Source organism: Fusarium falciforme, chromosome 5 (genome assembly GCF_026873545.1).
Source record: "Fusarium falciforme chromosome 5, complete sequence".
Taxonomy (NCBI): Eukaryota; Fungi; Ascomycota; class Sordariomycetes; order Hypocreales; family Nectriaceae; genus Fusarium; species Fusarium falciforme.
This window is the reverse complement of record NC_070548.1, coordinates 1,894,438-1,909,035: the sequence shown is the minus strand read 5'-3', so window position 1 is coordinate 1,909,035 and position 14,598 is coordinate 1,894,438. Positions and strand designations below refer to the sequence as shown.

At 52.9% G+C, this 14,598-nt stretch overlaps 5 protein-coding genes across 5 annotated transcripts; 2 read left to right on the top strand and 3 right to left on the bottom strand.

The window, feature by feature from the left end:
* Positions 1-18: 18 nt before the first annotated feature.
* On the bottom strand, positions 19-2,965 carry NCS54_00681400 (Hypothetical protein; the record flags this gene model as incomplete). Its single annotated transcript, XM_053152258.1, has 3 exons — positions 19-886; positions 934-2,692; positions 2,767-2,965. The coding sequence occupies 3 exons, from the start codon at positions 2,963-2,965 to the stop codon at positions 19-21; spliced, it is 2,826 nt and encodes a 941-aa protein (XP_053008233.1).
* A 580-nt stretch (positions 2,966-3,545) lies between these two features.
* NCS54_00681300 (Ribonucloprotein) lies at positions 3,546-4,080 on the bottom strand (the record flags this gene model as incomplete). Its single annotated transcript, XM_053152257.1, has 4 exons — positions 3,546-3,700; positions 3,757-3,897; positions 3,951-4,013; positions 4,065-4,080. The coding sequence occupies 4 exons, from the start codon at positions 4,078-4,080 to the stop codon at positions 3,546-3,548; spliced, it is 375 nt and encodes a 124-aa protein (XP_053008232.1).
* A 633-nt stretch (positions 4,081-4,713) lies between these two features.
* NCS54_00681200 (V-type proton ATPase proteolipid subunit) lies at positions 4,714-5,577 on the top strand (the record flags this gene model as incomplete). The annotated part of the gene is made up of 5 exons (XM_053152256.1): positions 4,714-4,730; positions 4,891-4,903; positions 5,017-5,146; positions 5,197-5,457; positions 5,513-5,577. The coding sequence occupies 5 exons, from the start codon at positions 4,714-4,716 to the stop codon at positions 5,575-5,577; spliced, it is 486 nt and encodes a 161-aa protein (XP_053008231.1).
* A 1,141-nt stretch (positions 5,578-6,718) lies between these two features.
* NCS54_00681100 (Hypothetical protein) lies at positions 6,719-8,710 on the bottom strand (the record flags this gene model as incomplete). The annotated part of the gene is made up of 4 exons (XM_053152255.1): positions 6,719-6,730; positions 6,781-7,327; positions 7,379-8,527; positions 8,676-8,710. The coding sequence occupies 4 exons, from the start codon at positions 8,708-8,710 to the stop codon at positions 6,719-6,721; spliced, it is 1,743 nt and encodes a 580-aa protein (XP_053008230.1).
* A 3,627-nt stretch (positions 8,711-12,337) lies between these two features.
* NCS54_00681000 (Hypothetical protein) lies at positions 12,338-13,993 on the top strand (the record flags this gene model as incomplete). The annotated part of the gene is made up of 3 exons (XM_053152254.1): positions 12,338-12,499; positions 12,552-12,872; positions 13,016-13,993. 3 exons carry the CDS (start codon positions 12,338-12,340, stop codon positions 13,991-13,993), a joined length of 1,461 nt encoding a protein of 486 aa, XP_053008229.1.
* Positions 13,994-14,598: the final 605 nt, after the last annotated feature.

Below are 14,598 nucleotides of genomic sequence, written 5' to 3'. Positions count from 1 at the left end.
TTCTAGATGGAAATCTTTTCATGCCCATACCATCTTCTTGAGCGAATGCCCCAGCTGCTCTAGCAACCCGGTGTTCTTTTTCGCCTCCTCCAAAGAGATAATGTCCCCGGACTCGACCAGGCTCTTGCGCTCTTCTCCTGGGCGCTCTAGTTGTCGTTCCAGCGCCAATCGCTCAATCTCTTCGCAAATGGTGGAAACCTGCTGTGTTTCTGTCTGTCGTGGGCCATCGTCCCCGAGGACGGCCACAGAAGAGTCTACATATGTTGCCTTAAAGACAAGCTGACGCAGGTTGGATGTCGACGATGGCTTGCTAGAGAGCAGGTTGGCCAAGCTGGCTGGGATGCTGGCATCCTTCTGCGCAGAGGGATTCTCCTTGCTCGCCATGTCGCCACGGCTCGAAAAGGTTCGGGTGTTAGTGCGTCGAAAATCACTCTTGCCTGGGTTATAAGACACCACAAAGCCGGCGTTCTTGGTCTCGTCGATGTGAGAAAGAGAGATGGTCGAGGTGATGTATGTGCCGTATTTGATGCCCGTAATGTTGCCGAGCTCGACGCGCTCAAATGAGGATACCTTGTCCGACTTCCAGTCGAAGCGGCAAAGATAGAGGGCGGCGTCCGTCAACAAGAGGACAACTTCCTCCAATGGCAAGGCCCTGATGGTATCAGGCGCATTCGGGCTGAGGAGCACCCATCCCCCGTGGAACTCTTCCTTCTCGTCTGCTATCACTCTCTTCTGGCACAGCTCAACCGCCAGCTGTCTCATCCTGACCACCGACACGGCAGGATCCTTGGTCATCATGTCGCTCTCAAACTCCTCAAAGATTTTGGCCGTGACGTTGCCGAGGAGGAAGTCTATTGCCGCCTGGCTAAAGTAGTCATTGACCATTCTGTTTGGTTAGCAACTTGATGAGGTGTCAGGGGATTATCAACATACCCGCTGTAGAATCTAGCAAGAGAGAGACCCAAATCGTTCAAGGCACCTCGATAATCCCTCTTTCGTGTTCTCGTATAATCGCCCTTCATAGCCGCCGTCGACGCGTACTGCTTAGACACTGCATCGCCGTTATCCGCCCACAGGGTGTTGAACCAGGCCGTCTCCTGGTCCACCTGCGCGCTCATGTCGAAGCCCTCCTCCTTGAGCTGGACCTCGAGCATGTGCTTCCCGAATGAGCTCTGACAGACGTTGGTCCGGTCGAGGCAGTCCATGCAATTGGTTCGAAGGACGCCCTTCTGCTGGACCAGCTGCTCGCCCTCCTTCTGGACGGTGCTTCCGAAGCTCTCAATCTTTTGCCTCAACTGGAGGAGCAAGATGCTCACATTTTCGAACTTCATGCCCCTACAGGCGGCATGGAAATCGAACCATTCGAAGGGTATTGTCTTGCCCTCGCCTGCTTCTTTGTTGAGCTCTTCGACACTCTTCTGGTAAGCTGAGCCAATTGACGCCTCAACACCGTGCTTTTCTACAAGATTGACCACTTGCAACTGCCCATAGTTTCTAGAGAGGCTCTCAAAGTGCTTGTGGCAGGCGGCGCGATTTGCCTCCTCGGAGTGCTGCTGAATGGGCACTGGCTTGAAAGAGTATGGGGACTGGGTGAAGAAGAGAGGAATACTGCCTCTGATTTGCATAAAAGAGTAGACCTTTGAGGATGCGTCCCATGCAGGCGAGGATAGAAGCTGCTCTGTCTCAACCATGTTTGCGACGAAACCGTCTTGATCTATACCGCGGCGGAGATATCTCAGACCGGCTCGCTTCGTAGACCTGCGTGATATCAAGGTGATGAGATATCTCCTCTCCGAGGGACGGAGGTCAATTGAGGCTCTGGAGCTCTCAAGTGGAGGAGTGTCCGATTGGGACTTTGAGGGCGTGAGGTTGGACAGCTCGACGGAGTCCTTGCCTGTGTCGTCCATTTGCGGAGGCTGGCTATCAACGACAAAGGTCCTCTGTCCAACGAAGCCTTGCATCAGAGGCAGAGCCAAGGAATCGTGCCCAGAAGAGATAAAGGGCTGTAAGAGGTTTCGGTTCCAGAAGAAGACGTCGTCCACCTGTGTATGAAGGGGAGCGTCATTGATGGGTGACACAGATCTCTTGGCGAGTGAACGCGTGAGATCAAAGTCGTACGAGAAGTAGAAACTCCGTGATGAGCCAAAGAGAACTTGAACAGTCCTCAGCAGCTTCGGGAGAAGCTCTGGCTCGCTGAGGGGCCCCTTCGTAGGTTCTTCATCTGGTGTCTTGCTCGGTGAAGTGTCGACGATGGCCATTTCCGGAACGCTCGCGGAATTGCTCAACCCCATAATCCTTTTCTGATCCATGGTCCAACCACTACGGCTGAACCATCGCTGGGCGAAACGCCCATAACTACCCCTCCTGCGGATGACGTCCTCGACGACGCGGCTCCTGGCAGAGTCTGGCCTGGAGTCCTCATCCTCAATGACGGCGTCTTCTACTTCGTCCGATGTGCGCGAGGGAAGCTCGACTTCTTCCTCACTGCTATCGCTCTCATCACCAGAATCGCGAGCCTGTCGTGAAAGGTGACTTGACGTCCTCCGAATGGACTCATCGGCGCCCGTCTTGGAGGTGCATGGTGTGACGGCTACTTCAGTCACAACGTAGATTGGCTGACCGCAGATTTGGGCGACCTGCTGACGGCGGGTAATTGTGATGAGATAACTCAACTTGGAGACAGTGATGAGACCTAGAATGGGGGCAGTCGACGTCAGCCATGTCATACATCTAGGGCCGTAAGCGCGCGGGGCCACAATGGCATACCAATGACCCCAAAAGCCTCGAAAGAAGACTCGGGCTTGGAAGCGTCGGGGACATGCTCGCGCGCGACGTGCGAGACGGTGGCATCGCCATACTTGATGCGGACGGGCTGGAAGGGTCGCTGGCCTTTGGAGGAGAGAGGCTGGATGATGAGCCCGTCGATCGCTGCGCAGATGAGGATCTTGCGAGCGATGGCTGGCATTGTGCGCGGGGAGCCCGTGTCAACAACTGGATATATGCATGAGTAGGAGAGAAGTTGAGTCTCAATCCAAAGCGGTCACAGTAGAAGGAGCATAGGAGAAGGACCAGAACCATCCAAGCTGAGCTGAGCTGAGCTGCTGCAGCTCAATCGATCACCAGTTCATAAAAAAGCAAGCGACTGCGGCGCCTAATGACCGCATCAGTGGAGAAGCTCGACCAACGCTGTCCACTAAGCGGCCCACGCACACCAAACTCCGACGTCGCATTCGCATTTGGCAATTGGAGAACGGGAGCTACATCCACTTGGCCTCGTTTTCGTATTTGCCTTTACCTTGGGTTGTCATGAACGTCTTTGTCTGTGCATAAGAGTGGGCATCCATCGTCAAGTCTTTGCATCAACTTGTTGGCTTCGTCATGAGAGTTGCTGATATTACTGTCTGCAGCCTTGGTAGTCCATCTAACACCAATTCAACCACCCGACGGCCCGCCTTGTCAAACATTAACCACATCCAACTAACAAGCCGACAGGGCCCTCATCGACGAAGTATTCCATCTTTTTCTTTCCTCATTCGGTGGGTATCTTAGATGGCGAGGCGCTCGACCTTGTCGCGCATGGCTCGGATCTGGCCAGCAAGCTCGCTCGCGTCGTTGCTGGTGATGCTGGCGGCGATGACGGCACGGCTGACACCGCAGGCACGGCCAAGGTGCATCTTGCTGCTGACGTAGACGTAGGGGACTGTTAGGACGTCGTTAGTAACCTGTCTCGATCAGAATCTGTCCAATTGCACTCACCGTTCTTGTCCTCGCAAAGGAGAGGGAGGTGGAGGAGAATAGCGAGGGGCTGAGTGTCGGCAGCGAGGATGACAATCTCAGAGACACCACGGTTCAGGGTCTTGGTGGCCTCGTTGGCACCCTTCTTGAGCTGACGGGCATCTGCGCGACATGTCAGTACTGGTTTTCGCTTCGTCGGTGTCTTGGGAACGTACGCTGGGAGGACTGGACGAGGTCGAGGAGCTCCTGCTCGAGCTTCTGGTCGGCCAGGGGCCAGGCTGGTGAAAGGTTAATATCTAGAGATAGACGTGTAGATAGAATGTCCATACCAGCACTCTCAGACATGGTGAAAGAGTAGGTCGAGGTTTTCGTGAGAGAAAGAGTATCTGATGAAGCGCAGGTCAGCAGCTGGTTCCTCTCGAAGCGGTGTCGCGAGATACAGGGAAACGGATAGGAATGAACTAACAAGATGGGATCAAAGATCAGGGTTCCTTGCGTTGGCTCGCCCTGAGGACTATAGCTAGAAGATTGAGACGGAAATGTTGATGTCGAACAAAGTCGGAGGAAAGAAAAAAAAGAGCCACCAAAAATGCGCCAAGGCCCCCAGAAAATTTGAAGCCTTGCGCCAGAGTGTGGCTTGCAGTTCCTGCGCGGGACCCACACTCTTCAGATCGGCCAACCAGAAATTGCTGTGGCTCTGACCTCCGGGTCCATCTTTAATCCGAAACAAGGCGCCCCGTGTCAGCTTATGTAAGGCACCCCCGTGGTCTCTCCCTCAGCAGCAGTGTGTACAGCAAAACCTTACCGCGCCTTCCTTGGTTGAGACCTTAACAAGCAAGCAACACCTTCGCACCTTCGTCATCCAACGACTGCCAGCAGCTCCCGTCATCAGCCCGTTGATCTCGTCGCATCATCCCTCTCGTTCGATTCTGCCGATAGTTTGCTTCGTTCGCAACAAAACATCACAACACCGCCAAAATGGTCTCCGAATACTGGTACGTAGTTTGGTTGCGCGCCTCCTTGCCCCCGTCATCACAGGAGCTCCCTGGGCATCGCCCGGAGCTTCAGGCATCGCCAAACACGGGCGAATTCCATTGACACGACTCTTTACCTTCTTCTTGTTGATGATTGAAGCTAACATGCGCGTTCACGCAGCCCCGTTTACTCGGTTAGTCCTCCACGTCATCCATCCTCCGACGTCACCCGTGATGCCTCGCCTTGCATCTAGGGCGTCGACGATATCGATTCGACATTGAGCTCGACATAGCTAACCATCTCTAGCCCTTCTTCGGTGCTATGGGCTGCACCTGCGCCATCGTCTTCACCTGCCTGGGTGCCTCCTACGGTACCGCCAAGTCTGGTGTTGGTATCGCTGCCATGGGTGTCCTCCGACCCGATCTTATCGTCAAGAGTACGCGACCCCGAAACCATCGATCGCCATCTCGGTACTGACCTCTGCAGACATTGTCCCCGTCATTATGGCTGGTATCATCGGTATCTACGGTCTCGTCGTCTCGGTTCTTATCTCGGATGGTCTGAAGCAGCACCTGCCCCTTTACACTAGCTTCATTCAGTTCGGTGCTGGTCTGTCCGTCGGTCTTGCTGGTCTTGCCGCTGGTTTCGCTATCGGTATTGTTGGTGATGCTGGTGTCCGAGGCACTGCTCAGCAACCCCGTCTGTTCGTCGGCATGATTCTGATTCTGATTTTCGCCGAAGTCCTGGGTATGTTTCTGAAACATTGCATAATTACGTATTACCCACTAACCCACCCACTTAGGTCTTTACGGTCTGATTGTCGCCCTGCTCATGAACTCCAAGGCCAACGTCGAGGCTACCTGCTAAATCTGACACACGGCGACGCGACGTGTTTGGAAGACAGCTTGACAACTCCTGAACCACACGAGCTGCTCTCTCTATCATGTCTTGACTATACAAGACAAACGGCGTTACAGTTTTCTCCGTCGGTCTTCTAGCAGGAAACACGACGGGAGATTTGGGACGTGGGCGCAGGCTTGGGCATGGTGATTGATATTTCCGCCCCCCTTGCGCGTAAATCGGATAATTGAACACGAGCTACTGATATATTTTTGTTGGTTGGGGATGAATGGGACGCGACGAATCGGAGGGTTTCTGTAAAATAGTGTCAACATGCGTGTTATTCTCTGGGTGGCTTCTCATTATAGACGCTGAAGGGACTCAAGTATCTATGTACGCTGCCGCTAATTGTTTTGTTCCACGTTACGTCCTGTCTTCTATTGGCGTTCATGGTGTTACTCTCTGCATAGAGACGGACCTAATACGTACCGAAACCAAAGACTCTAACCATCGCTGTGAGAGTCATATACAGGTATTTTATTTCGGAGTTTCAGCTTTGACGAGTTGTAGTGACACCGAGGTTGACTATACTTAGCAAACCCTTATGAGTATGTCTTGACGATTTTACTCCTCGGTCATCCAGGAATAATAGAATGTGGTCTAAGGCAAAGATGAATTCTTCTTATCCCATCTCTTACTATATTACCCTAGTCCTTATAGCAGAGTATGCTCTAGATCTTATAGGTGGGTAACTCTTGTGATGAGGTAAATGCCCAACTCCGTTACTACATAAGCAGGCAGCTGTTAATTAATTTCTTCGTCGTATTAATCTACTGCCGCTTAAAAGCAGGTAGGCATAACTCTCTGTATACAATATAAGCAAGTATTCTTCATTACAATATTTCTAAGCAGCCTCAACATGTCCATCCCGTCTCTTTTACGTCAACACGGATGGATGGCTTTTTGTGTCATGACACGTCCCTGTATTCTTGACGTCTTGATCTCACCCCTTTCTATCATACCCCTTCTTTTTCGCGTCACACAATCCAAATCGACCCAACACCAGCTCCTCAACATCTGGGGTCGTTATGCACCGAATAAAATAGAGCACAGGGCCCTATGAAAAGGTAGAATTGAGCTAAATGCTCGTTCTGCCCATGGCATTCCCTTAAATGACGTACTTGAAAGTTTTGTTAGTGATGGCTACAAATGGGGGATGATGAAACTCACAGGAATGAAGAGGTAGGGCACACGGCGCTCATACTCGAGCCAAGCCTCACCATACTTGCGACGGCAGCGGTGAATGTCACGCGCGGCGCGGTGAGCAATCATGCAGACGAAGAAGACGGGGTAGAACCAGGGGAAGGGGCTCTCAAAGCCGGTGATGAGACCCCAAGAGACGGCGAACCAGACGTCGGCCGTGTAGTGGATCTTGCGGGCAAGTCCGTACCAGCCGTCGACGAGGATGGTGCCCTGGGGGGTGGTGATGGTCTTGGGGTTGTGGACGGTCTGCCAGGGGACCTGGGGGAAGGTCTTGCGCCAGACAACCTTGCCCTTCTCCATGGCACGGAAGCGGTTCTTCTGGCTGTTGCAGCTGTCCCAGACCCAGTACCAGAAGAGGTAGCCCACGAACATGGCGGCGAGGATGCCGCGGTTCCAGCGGTAGACGTCAGGGTGGTGGTTGGCCAGGTAGATGGTACAGTGGCAGTAAGAGAGAGGGACACCAGCAAGGTTCCAGAAGATGAGCATGAAACCCCACTTCTCATAGTACATGTCCCTGGGCCGAGTTAGTGAGTGTTTCAAGGTTGAAGTAGGATAGTGTGCTTACCAGGTCGTGATGATGAGCTCCTCTCCCTTGGCACAGGCGTTGGCATAGAGGAAGTGAGCCATGACGAGGAACCAGACCTCACCAGAGACGTAGCCGTATTGCTCATACTGGCGAGCGGCGGCACCGAGACTCAGGATGAGGAGGAAGTACCAGGGCATGCGGACCTCACAGAACATCTTGAAGTCGAGGATGCCAAACATACGGGGGTTAAGCTCGGCGCCCATGAAGAAGTCATAGATGGGGTAACCGGTCATGCGGTGCTGCCTACCGCGCCAGAGGGCGGAGAAGTAGGCGATAAAGCTGACGAGGAAACCGGTCAGAATGGCGACAGACAGGAGAGGACCGAACTCGTCAATGGCCGTGTAGAGAGGCCAGACACCCGAGAAGTGCAGAACGGCAAGGATGGCGAGGGTCGTGTAGAGACTGAAGTAGGCATTGCAGTAGTAGCGCAGCTGCTTGCCTCCCTCATGGGGGAGAGGCTTGCCGTAGCCCCAGACGCCAGGGAGGGTACAGTAGAGAGCACCCTCGACGAAGAGGTAGGACCAGTACCAGGCCCAAACCTCAAGGCGAGGAAAGGCACCCGTGTAGACGAGGTTGACAAGGTGAGCACCAAAGTCGGCCCAGGACTGACCGGCCTCGCGAGAGGGGAACTTGCCATTATAGTAAGTTGCGCCAATCCACATGTACCACATGAGGATAGGGAAACAAATCATCATGGCGAGGGTACCGAAGGAACCTCCAAACTCGAACTCGCCTGAGTAGTCGACCTTGGGGTCCTGACCTGGCCTCCAGCCGTCGACGACATGAGGATCCTGAGGAACACCCTCAGTCTTGTCAAGGACGCTGGTGACAGGGGCAGGGACAGGGACACCATTGGAGGGAGCGATGCCGTTGGCCTTGCCATTGCCATTGGCATGGCCGTTGCGGTTGACGGCGCCCATGTCGTCCGGCTTTTGCACGTCGTCCTCGTCGAGGTTCTCAATAAACTTGGTGGTACGTCGACGAATGGGGGCAGCGCGGGGGGCGTTTTCAGCGTTTGAACCGGAGTCGTTGTCGGCGTCTGAAGTTTCAAGAGGCTGAGAAGTCTGTCGGCGTGTTGAGCGGCGTCGAGAAGGGGTCTCTACCATGCCCTCGAAGAGTTCTTTCTTCCTGAGGCCAGGTCAGTCATTGCGTGGCATGATGGAGAGGTGCATGTTGTGGGGGAGTGGCAAAGACTCGAGGAGGATATCAACCTGTCCAGGAGGGCCAATTGGGTCGAGAAGGCTATGATAGAAGTGTCAATGGGGTTTGTACGAACCTGGGGGTTTGGCGTAGAGAGTATCTTGAAGACATCTTGATTGAGGGGGCTCAAAGGAGCCTTTATATGCGCGCACGAGGTAAGGAAGAGGGGATTGACAAGGACGGCGGTCTGAGAGAGACGGAACTGCCGAGGACAGTGGTGGGCGTCTCAGAGCCGTGGGATGCGAGACACTTCGTCAAGCCAAGCAGCAACTAGACAATGCGACTCGCTGGGTGCGCGTCTGCTGGTGCTGCTGGTGCTGCGAGGAGAAAAAAGAGTGGACAAGGGCCAGCGAAGCGCAACGAGGCACCGGATGCAGACTGGATGCGCCTCTCTCAACAGGGGGGGAGGGTAGAGAGCGAGCGGTGACGGGCGTCTCCCGATGGAGGTGAACCGTGAATTAGGTCAGGACCTGTCGTCTAGAGAATGTCTAGATGATGGTGATGATGGACAACAGCAACGCAAAAACAACACCTCACGGAGTGAAAGATACAACCAGAACAAGATCAAGGGGGAAAGAAAAAAAAACAATGGACAAGGGGGGGGGCGTGTGACGATGGGGAATCCGAATAAGAAAACGTGTTGTGCTATTGGCGCCCCAGACCAGACTTCGATTTTGATTTACATTGGATGGAGTTTCTTGGGCGCGGGAAGTTTTTCTCCTGGGGTCCGGGTGACAAGGGCCAATTTCCCAGGGGATGCAGCCTATCACGGCACAGCTCTGACAGCCTGACAGGGCAGGCGAAGCTCTTGGGCACTTGCTTGACAACAGCAACAGCTCTCTTTCCCAATTGTCTGTTGCACGACATGTAAAAGCGCGTCATGTTTGCCTAAGACTTGACGTATACAGTCTCCCCGTTATTTCTCGCCTATCTAAACACCTAACAAACAGTTGCACATCCATTAACTCAACATCAAGACACCAGCTGAAGTTCTCGACGGTCCTTGTTCGCTTCGATGCCTGTGCGTCTGCGAGAATCTGATGGACCCCAGGGCCCGGACGCGCTAGTTATGCACCTTTCGTATAGCTATAGACAGAAATAACAGGACACTTTTGACGCTATCATTCCAATTAACTGTCCCCTTATTTATGTCTCCAAGCCCCACACCTCCCCACAAGGTCCATCTCCACCATGAACCATCCAACCCCCAGACGATCCAAGCGAGTTGATGGCTTCACCCTTGAGCCTCACTACCTCATCCGTCACTCTCGATCAATCACCATTCTCCAAAGAGACCAGGGTAGTGCTATACGAAACTTGCATGACGCTAGCCCCCGATCCCGTCTCTCGACGTCAACGTCGTCGACAGGCCTCATCCTTTGCGGCCTCGGCATCGTGAGAACACCCGGTTTTGCGGACACTCTTGCGCCGTTTCATTGAGGGGTTTTCTTCTTTGTCTCTCTTAGGCGCAGTGACGAGTCTCGCGTGGCAAGATACTGTTTTCTGCCCCAGTCCGATCACCCTTGTCCTGGAGGGTGCTCTGATGCCCGGCGCCTCCCCAGCTCCACACTTTTCTTGTCTCATGGTAAAGTTTGGTGGATATATCGAGCGGTCCCTTTGTTTTCCAAGCTTGATCAACGCCGAGTCGGACCATTCTTGCTGAGATCTAAGCCTCGAGAGGGACTGGACATCACTTGGATGGTTCTTGATCCTTGCCATCTGGACTAGACGAAACCCGCATCTCCCCTCCACGGGTCCCGCGGGTTGCTCTGTCCGATACCTTCATATCAAGTGTGGGATGGTGGGATGAGTATCAACTGCACTGTAAAGGGTCTGGTTTTGGACTCCACGGGGGTGTGTTGGTTTGATTCTTTCTTGCTTACACCCGCCCTTTCACCCCGGAACTCATCCGCCAGCCGGTCCATATCCCAAGATGAGGCGCCAGAGATGGTGAGGACATTATCCAGAGGTACCGTAACTTCTTCTCTTGGTCAGCGGTCCGGAACTCCTTGATTCTGTCATCTTCTTCGACTCCATCCTCCTGCTTCATCCGTCCATAGCCCCTCCCACCCCAGGGGCCCACGATGTGATGTGCTGTCGACAGTACTTCCAACTGGCAGTATTACCCACAAGACATCCCGGTGACCTTGGAGATACTTGATGCCTTATCGGACACAGCCTGAGTGACTCTTGAATGATAAAGATCCTTCATGCCAAGCTGAGGGCAACCGTTCTAACCGACTCCAAAGGCAGTGTAAGTCATTACTAAAAGGATCATGCTTCTTGATGGACAATTGGGTAACTCCAAGCGAAACGTCATGCCCTGAAATGTGGGTTTACTCCAATCTGGCTGTGCCACTGCAGGGTCTCTTGGCTTCTGTTCCAAGTGTTCACCCCCTTTCTCAGCCATGCCCAAACACACAGCGCCTTTGAGGACAAGATGTTCTCTTTGTCCCAAAACCGGTCAAGCTGTGCGAATGATCGTACACTGGTATGGGAGATCATTTTGTGTATCCGTGTGCATCCCACCACAGCTCCTCCCCTTCTCCCCCTCCCACTGAGAGACCACGATGCTTTAACCTGCCAATATTTCCAAGACGCTGATCTTTGGCGGTTGGCAGAGGTAATTAATATTAAATAGCCAAGTAACTCTTAGTTCTACTTGTTGTTCACTGTCTTGGAGTCAGACTCACTATTCTTTCCAGGCTGGTCTGGGTTGCCTTCATGTCGGTGAAGGTCAGCCCTTGTCTGTACTGCCTCCGTTGTAGCCGCCTATATATAATGGGATGTTGATTCACTAGTTGAAGTTCTTCTTCCCTCCTTTAAAGCCTGAACCCCGTGGTCTTGTGAGCCTCGGGTAGATCTAACTCGAGATTCGGACAGTGGACAGTTGTGGTGTTCTTTGAAGCCCGAAGTAACGAAGCCATGCCTTCATTTTGGTAGCCTCTCTAGACTTTTAGCTCCTTTGACTACGCAAAGTTACTTCCTTATTTCTTTTTTCCCTCCGCTTCATTGCATGGAAACTATTGATCGACTGTCGCTTGGATGAGAACTGAACCGCCCGCCACTCCTCTCATCATACCCTACATCTTTATCCTCCCATGGGCACCCTATCGAAAATAACAAAACGAGCCTCTACTTTAGTCTTTTGAGTCTCTATGGCTTGTGCCGATCCTAGAATCTCCGCTCTGTCGTACTGGACCTTCTCCACGGTCGAAGGTAGCATCGTCAAGACAGGGGGAGCACTCCATTAAGCAAATAGACATTCTGTTTCGGTTTACCTCCTTTGAAAGCTAACGACTCTGAATCATAACTATACAACCTAACCCTTAAGTCTTATGGCTTAGGCTCTATCGCTTGATATTGAAACGCGCTTCAGCGCTCACATTCCTCCTTTCATCCTTCCTCTTCATCCCTCCCCTCTTCATCTCGCCTCTCCTCAAGCCCTTTTACTTCTCATCTCATATCGCATTCTGCGATCTCATCTCATCTAATATCATCGCTTATTTTCAACCCCCTCTTCTGGGAGTATCAAGGATCATCCATGTGCTACCTTACCGCGCCTTGCGTTCATCCTCTTGGCCAGCGAGAGTCAAGGACCGACAACGTCCAACAAGGCGCCTCACATCTTGTGCTAGTCCATCTCTCATCCCTCATACCACCTATACCTAACTAATCGTTTCATTCAACACCCGTACCTGATCAGCTGTGCTTGATCCACGATCTGGCTCTCGCGCCATGGCTGAAGAACGGGACATCGCCTTTTGCTTCCGAGGTTGGGCCTACGACACAGGCAAAGTTGGCAGACCAAAGAGGCGAGTCATCCGGATCAGCAGGGCGCATACCAGCAGGGGAGCCAAGGCTATTCTCGCTACCAATGACACAACTGATGCTGGCTTCGTCATCAGCCCCAAAGAGGAGGACATGCGACGATAGAGTGGTGTACTATTAGGAATGGACCCACGGTGTGGCAAGCAAGAGAAGTTCTGAGCGCAGACAGGCTATGAGGTACAACATCAATGCCTTTTACTTTGAATTCCGAGGAGTGGCGCAGGAGGTTCCTCAACAGACACCTCCCTCATCTCTCCTGGATAATCATGTTGACCATGGCCAAGCTTACGAGACGTCCACATCGGAGAAGGTAGCCACTTTCATCAGCACGGTTATTTCAGCGTACAAGACTTTCCCGCACAAGGCATACCTCCGACAGGTGGTAGACCGCTTCAAACAATTGGAGCAGACTTCCCTCGAGGGCCTGTCGACCCTTGGTGAGGTTAGCATGGAGATCATTCGTGATATGATGGAAGGGAAAGGGGCTCTCAATGAAACCAAGGCGGATGGAGTTGTTCATGCGTTCAAGATTCGTCGTTAGCTGCTGATGAAGGGCCAGAGAAACTGCTAACACCCTCGACTCAGGAAGCCTGGCCACACCAGTTTGAGGCCGCTGGAGAAGACAGGATCAGCGTTAGCGCCGTCCTTGAGCTGTCCAAGGCCCTTTGTGCCATCCCAGCACCGGGCATTACTATCCATGAGTCCCTGTATCTTGGCGTGATCGTCTCGTTCTGCACCATGTTTTCCGGCTCGCACGCCGCTAGCAGAGACGTGGGAGACAATTTGATTCAATCGGCAATCAGAATTGCTCGAGGGACTACTCTAGCCCCTGTGTCTGCGAGTCCGTTGGCACAGACAGGCGACGGAAACCCCGGCGTTGCTCTCCTTGAGGCCCTGATACGAGAGAACGGTGCTCGCGTGGAGCAGTTCAAGGCCTGGGTCGAGACTGGTGGGCAGACGTATGCCCCTGGAGGTATCCTTGAGCAGCTTTACGAGATGGTTCAGTTGGCCAACGTGGTCATCGGTACCCAGAACCAGAAGGCCATTGTGACGGTCTTGGGGCAGGTCAAGCCACTGGTTCTCGCGTCCGCTTTTGGGACGGTTTCCAGAATCCCCACCCCAGTGGACGGCAATACCGACATTTTCGGGGCAGTGATACAAGCAGCAGTTCATGTGGTGGTAGCCGATGTGGTCGACAAGTTTGCGACGCAGGCTGATCAGGAGTCTGACGCCATGGATGCTCTCCCAACGCTTCCTGGACTCCCCGCGAATTTGGTGAAGCTTGCGGACAAGGTCTCTGACCTGTATCATGCTCTTGGCTCGGTGAAGGAAGAAAGTGCCAGGAATGCTGTCAGTGAGGCCATCGGGGACTACGAGGAGAACCAGCATGGCGAGGAAGCCCCTGAGCCGTCCTCTACCCTGGGGTTACCCTCGAGCCTGTGCAGGAAAGATGCCACATTTCTGCGATACATGCGACAGGTTTTTGAGAAGGAGCGTGATTTCCCTGGGAGTCAGGACTTGGACAAGGAACTGGCATGGGCCAGCGGGATGGATCGGAAGTAGTGAGGTTTGAAGGGTTGGTGGTCGTTTAGGGGTCAATCTGTTTGCTGAAGCTCGAATTCAAGGGCACTTGCTATTTCAAACTAGCTAATGGAATCTAGATTGCAAAGTCTGAAATTTTGACAAACTTTCATCGTTCGTTGTATGGGTGGAAGGGGGTATGGTTGACTTGTGGTTGATCCACCTGGGCTTTTTATGAAGACAGATTCTTGCTGTTTTACTCTGGTCAACCGAGGATTTTTGCATCTACCTAACTACCTACCTTAGGTCGGTATCCAGAACGGAGAGCTGCCTCGTGGATCATCCATGAGGTTCATTACCCTAGAAACTGATGGTAGGTGGTGCAGTGCCTTGCTCTTTGTATGATTTACGTGCAAGGTGATGCAATGCTCCTCTGCCCAGAGAAAATACTAGCAAAAGCAGGCAAACATCCACATGTACCTTTATGGCCCGAGTATTTGACAATGATTCACCGTCGTTGTCGAAGCAAACGAGCATTGAAACATCATCCTCTCTCCACTCCCTCCCTCCTCTATTCTCATCCTCCAACATCCTCCCTCACTTCTCTCTTCGATCTCAACACGCTCAAGTTCCACTGAAGAAATCAC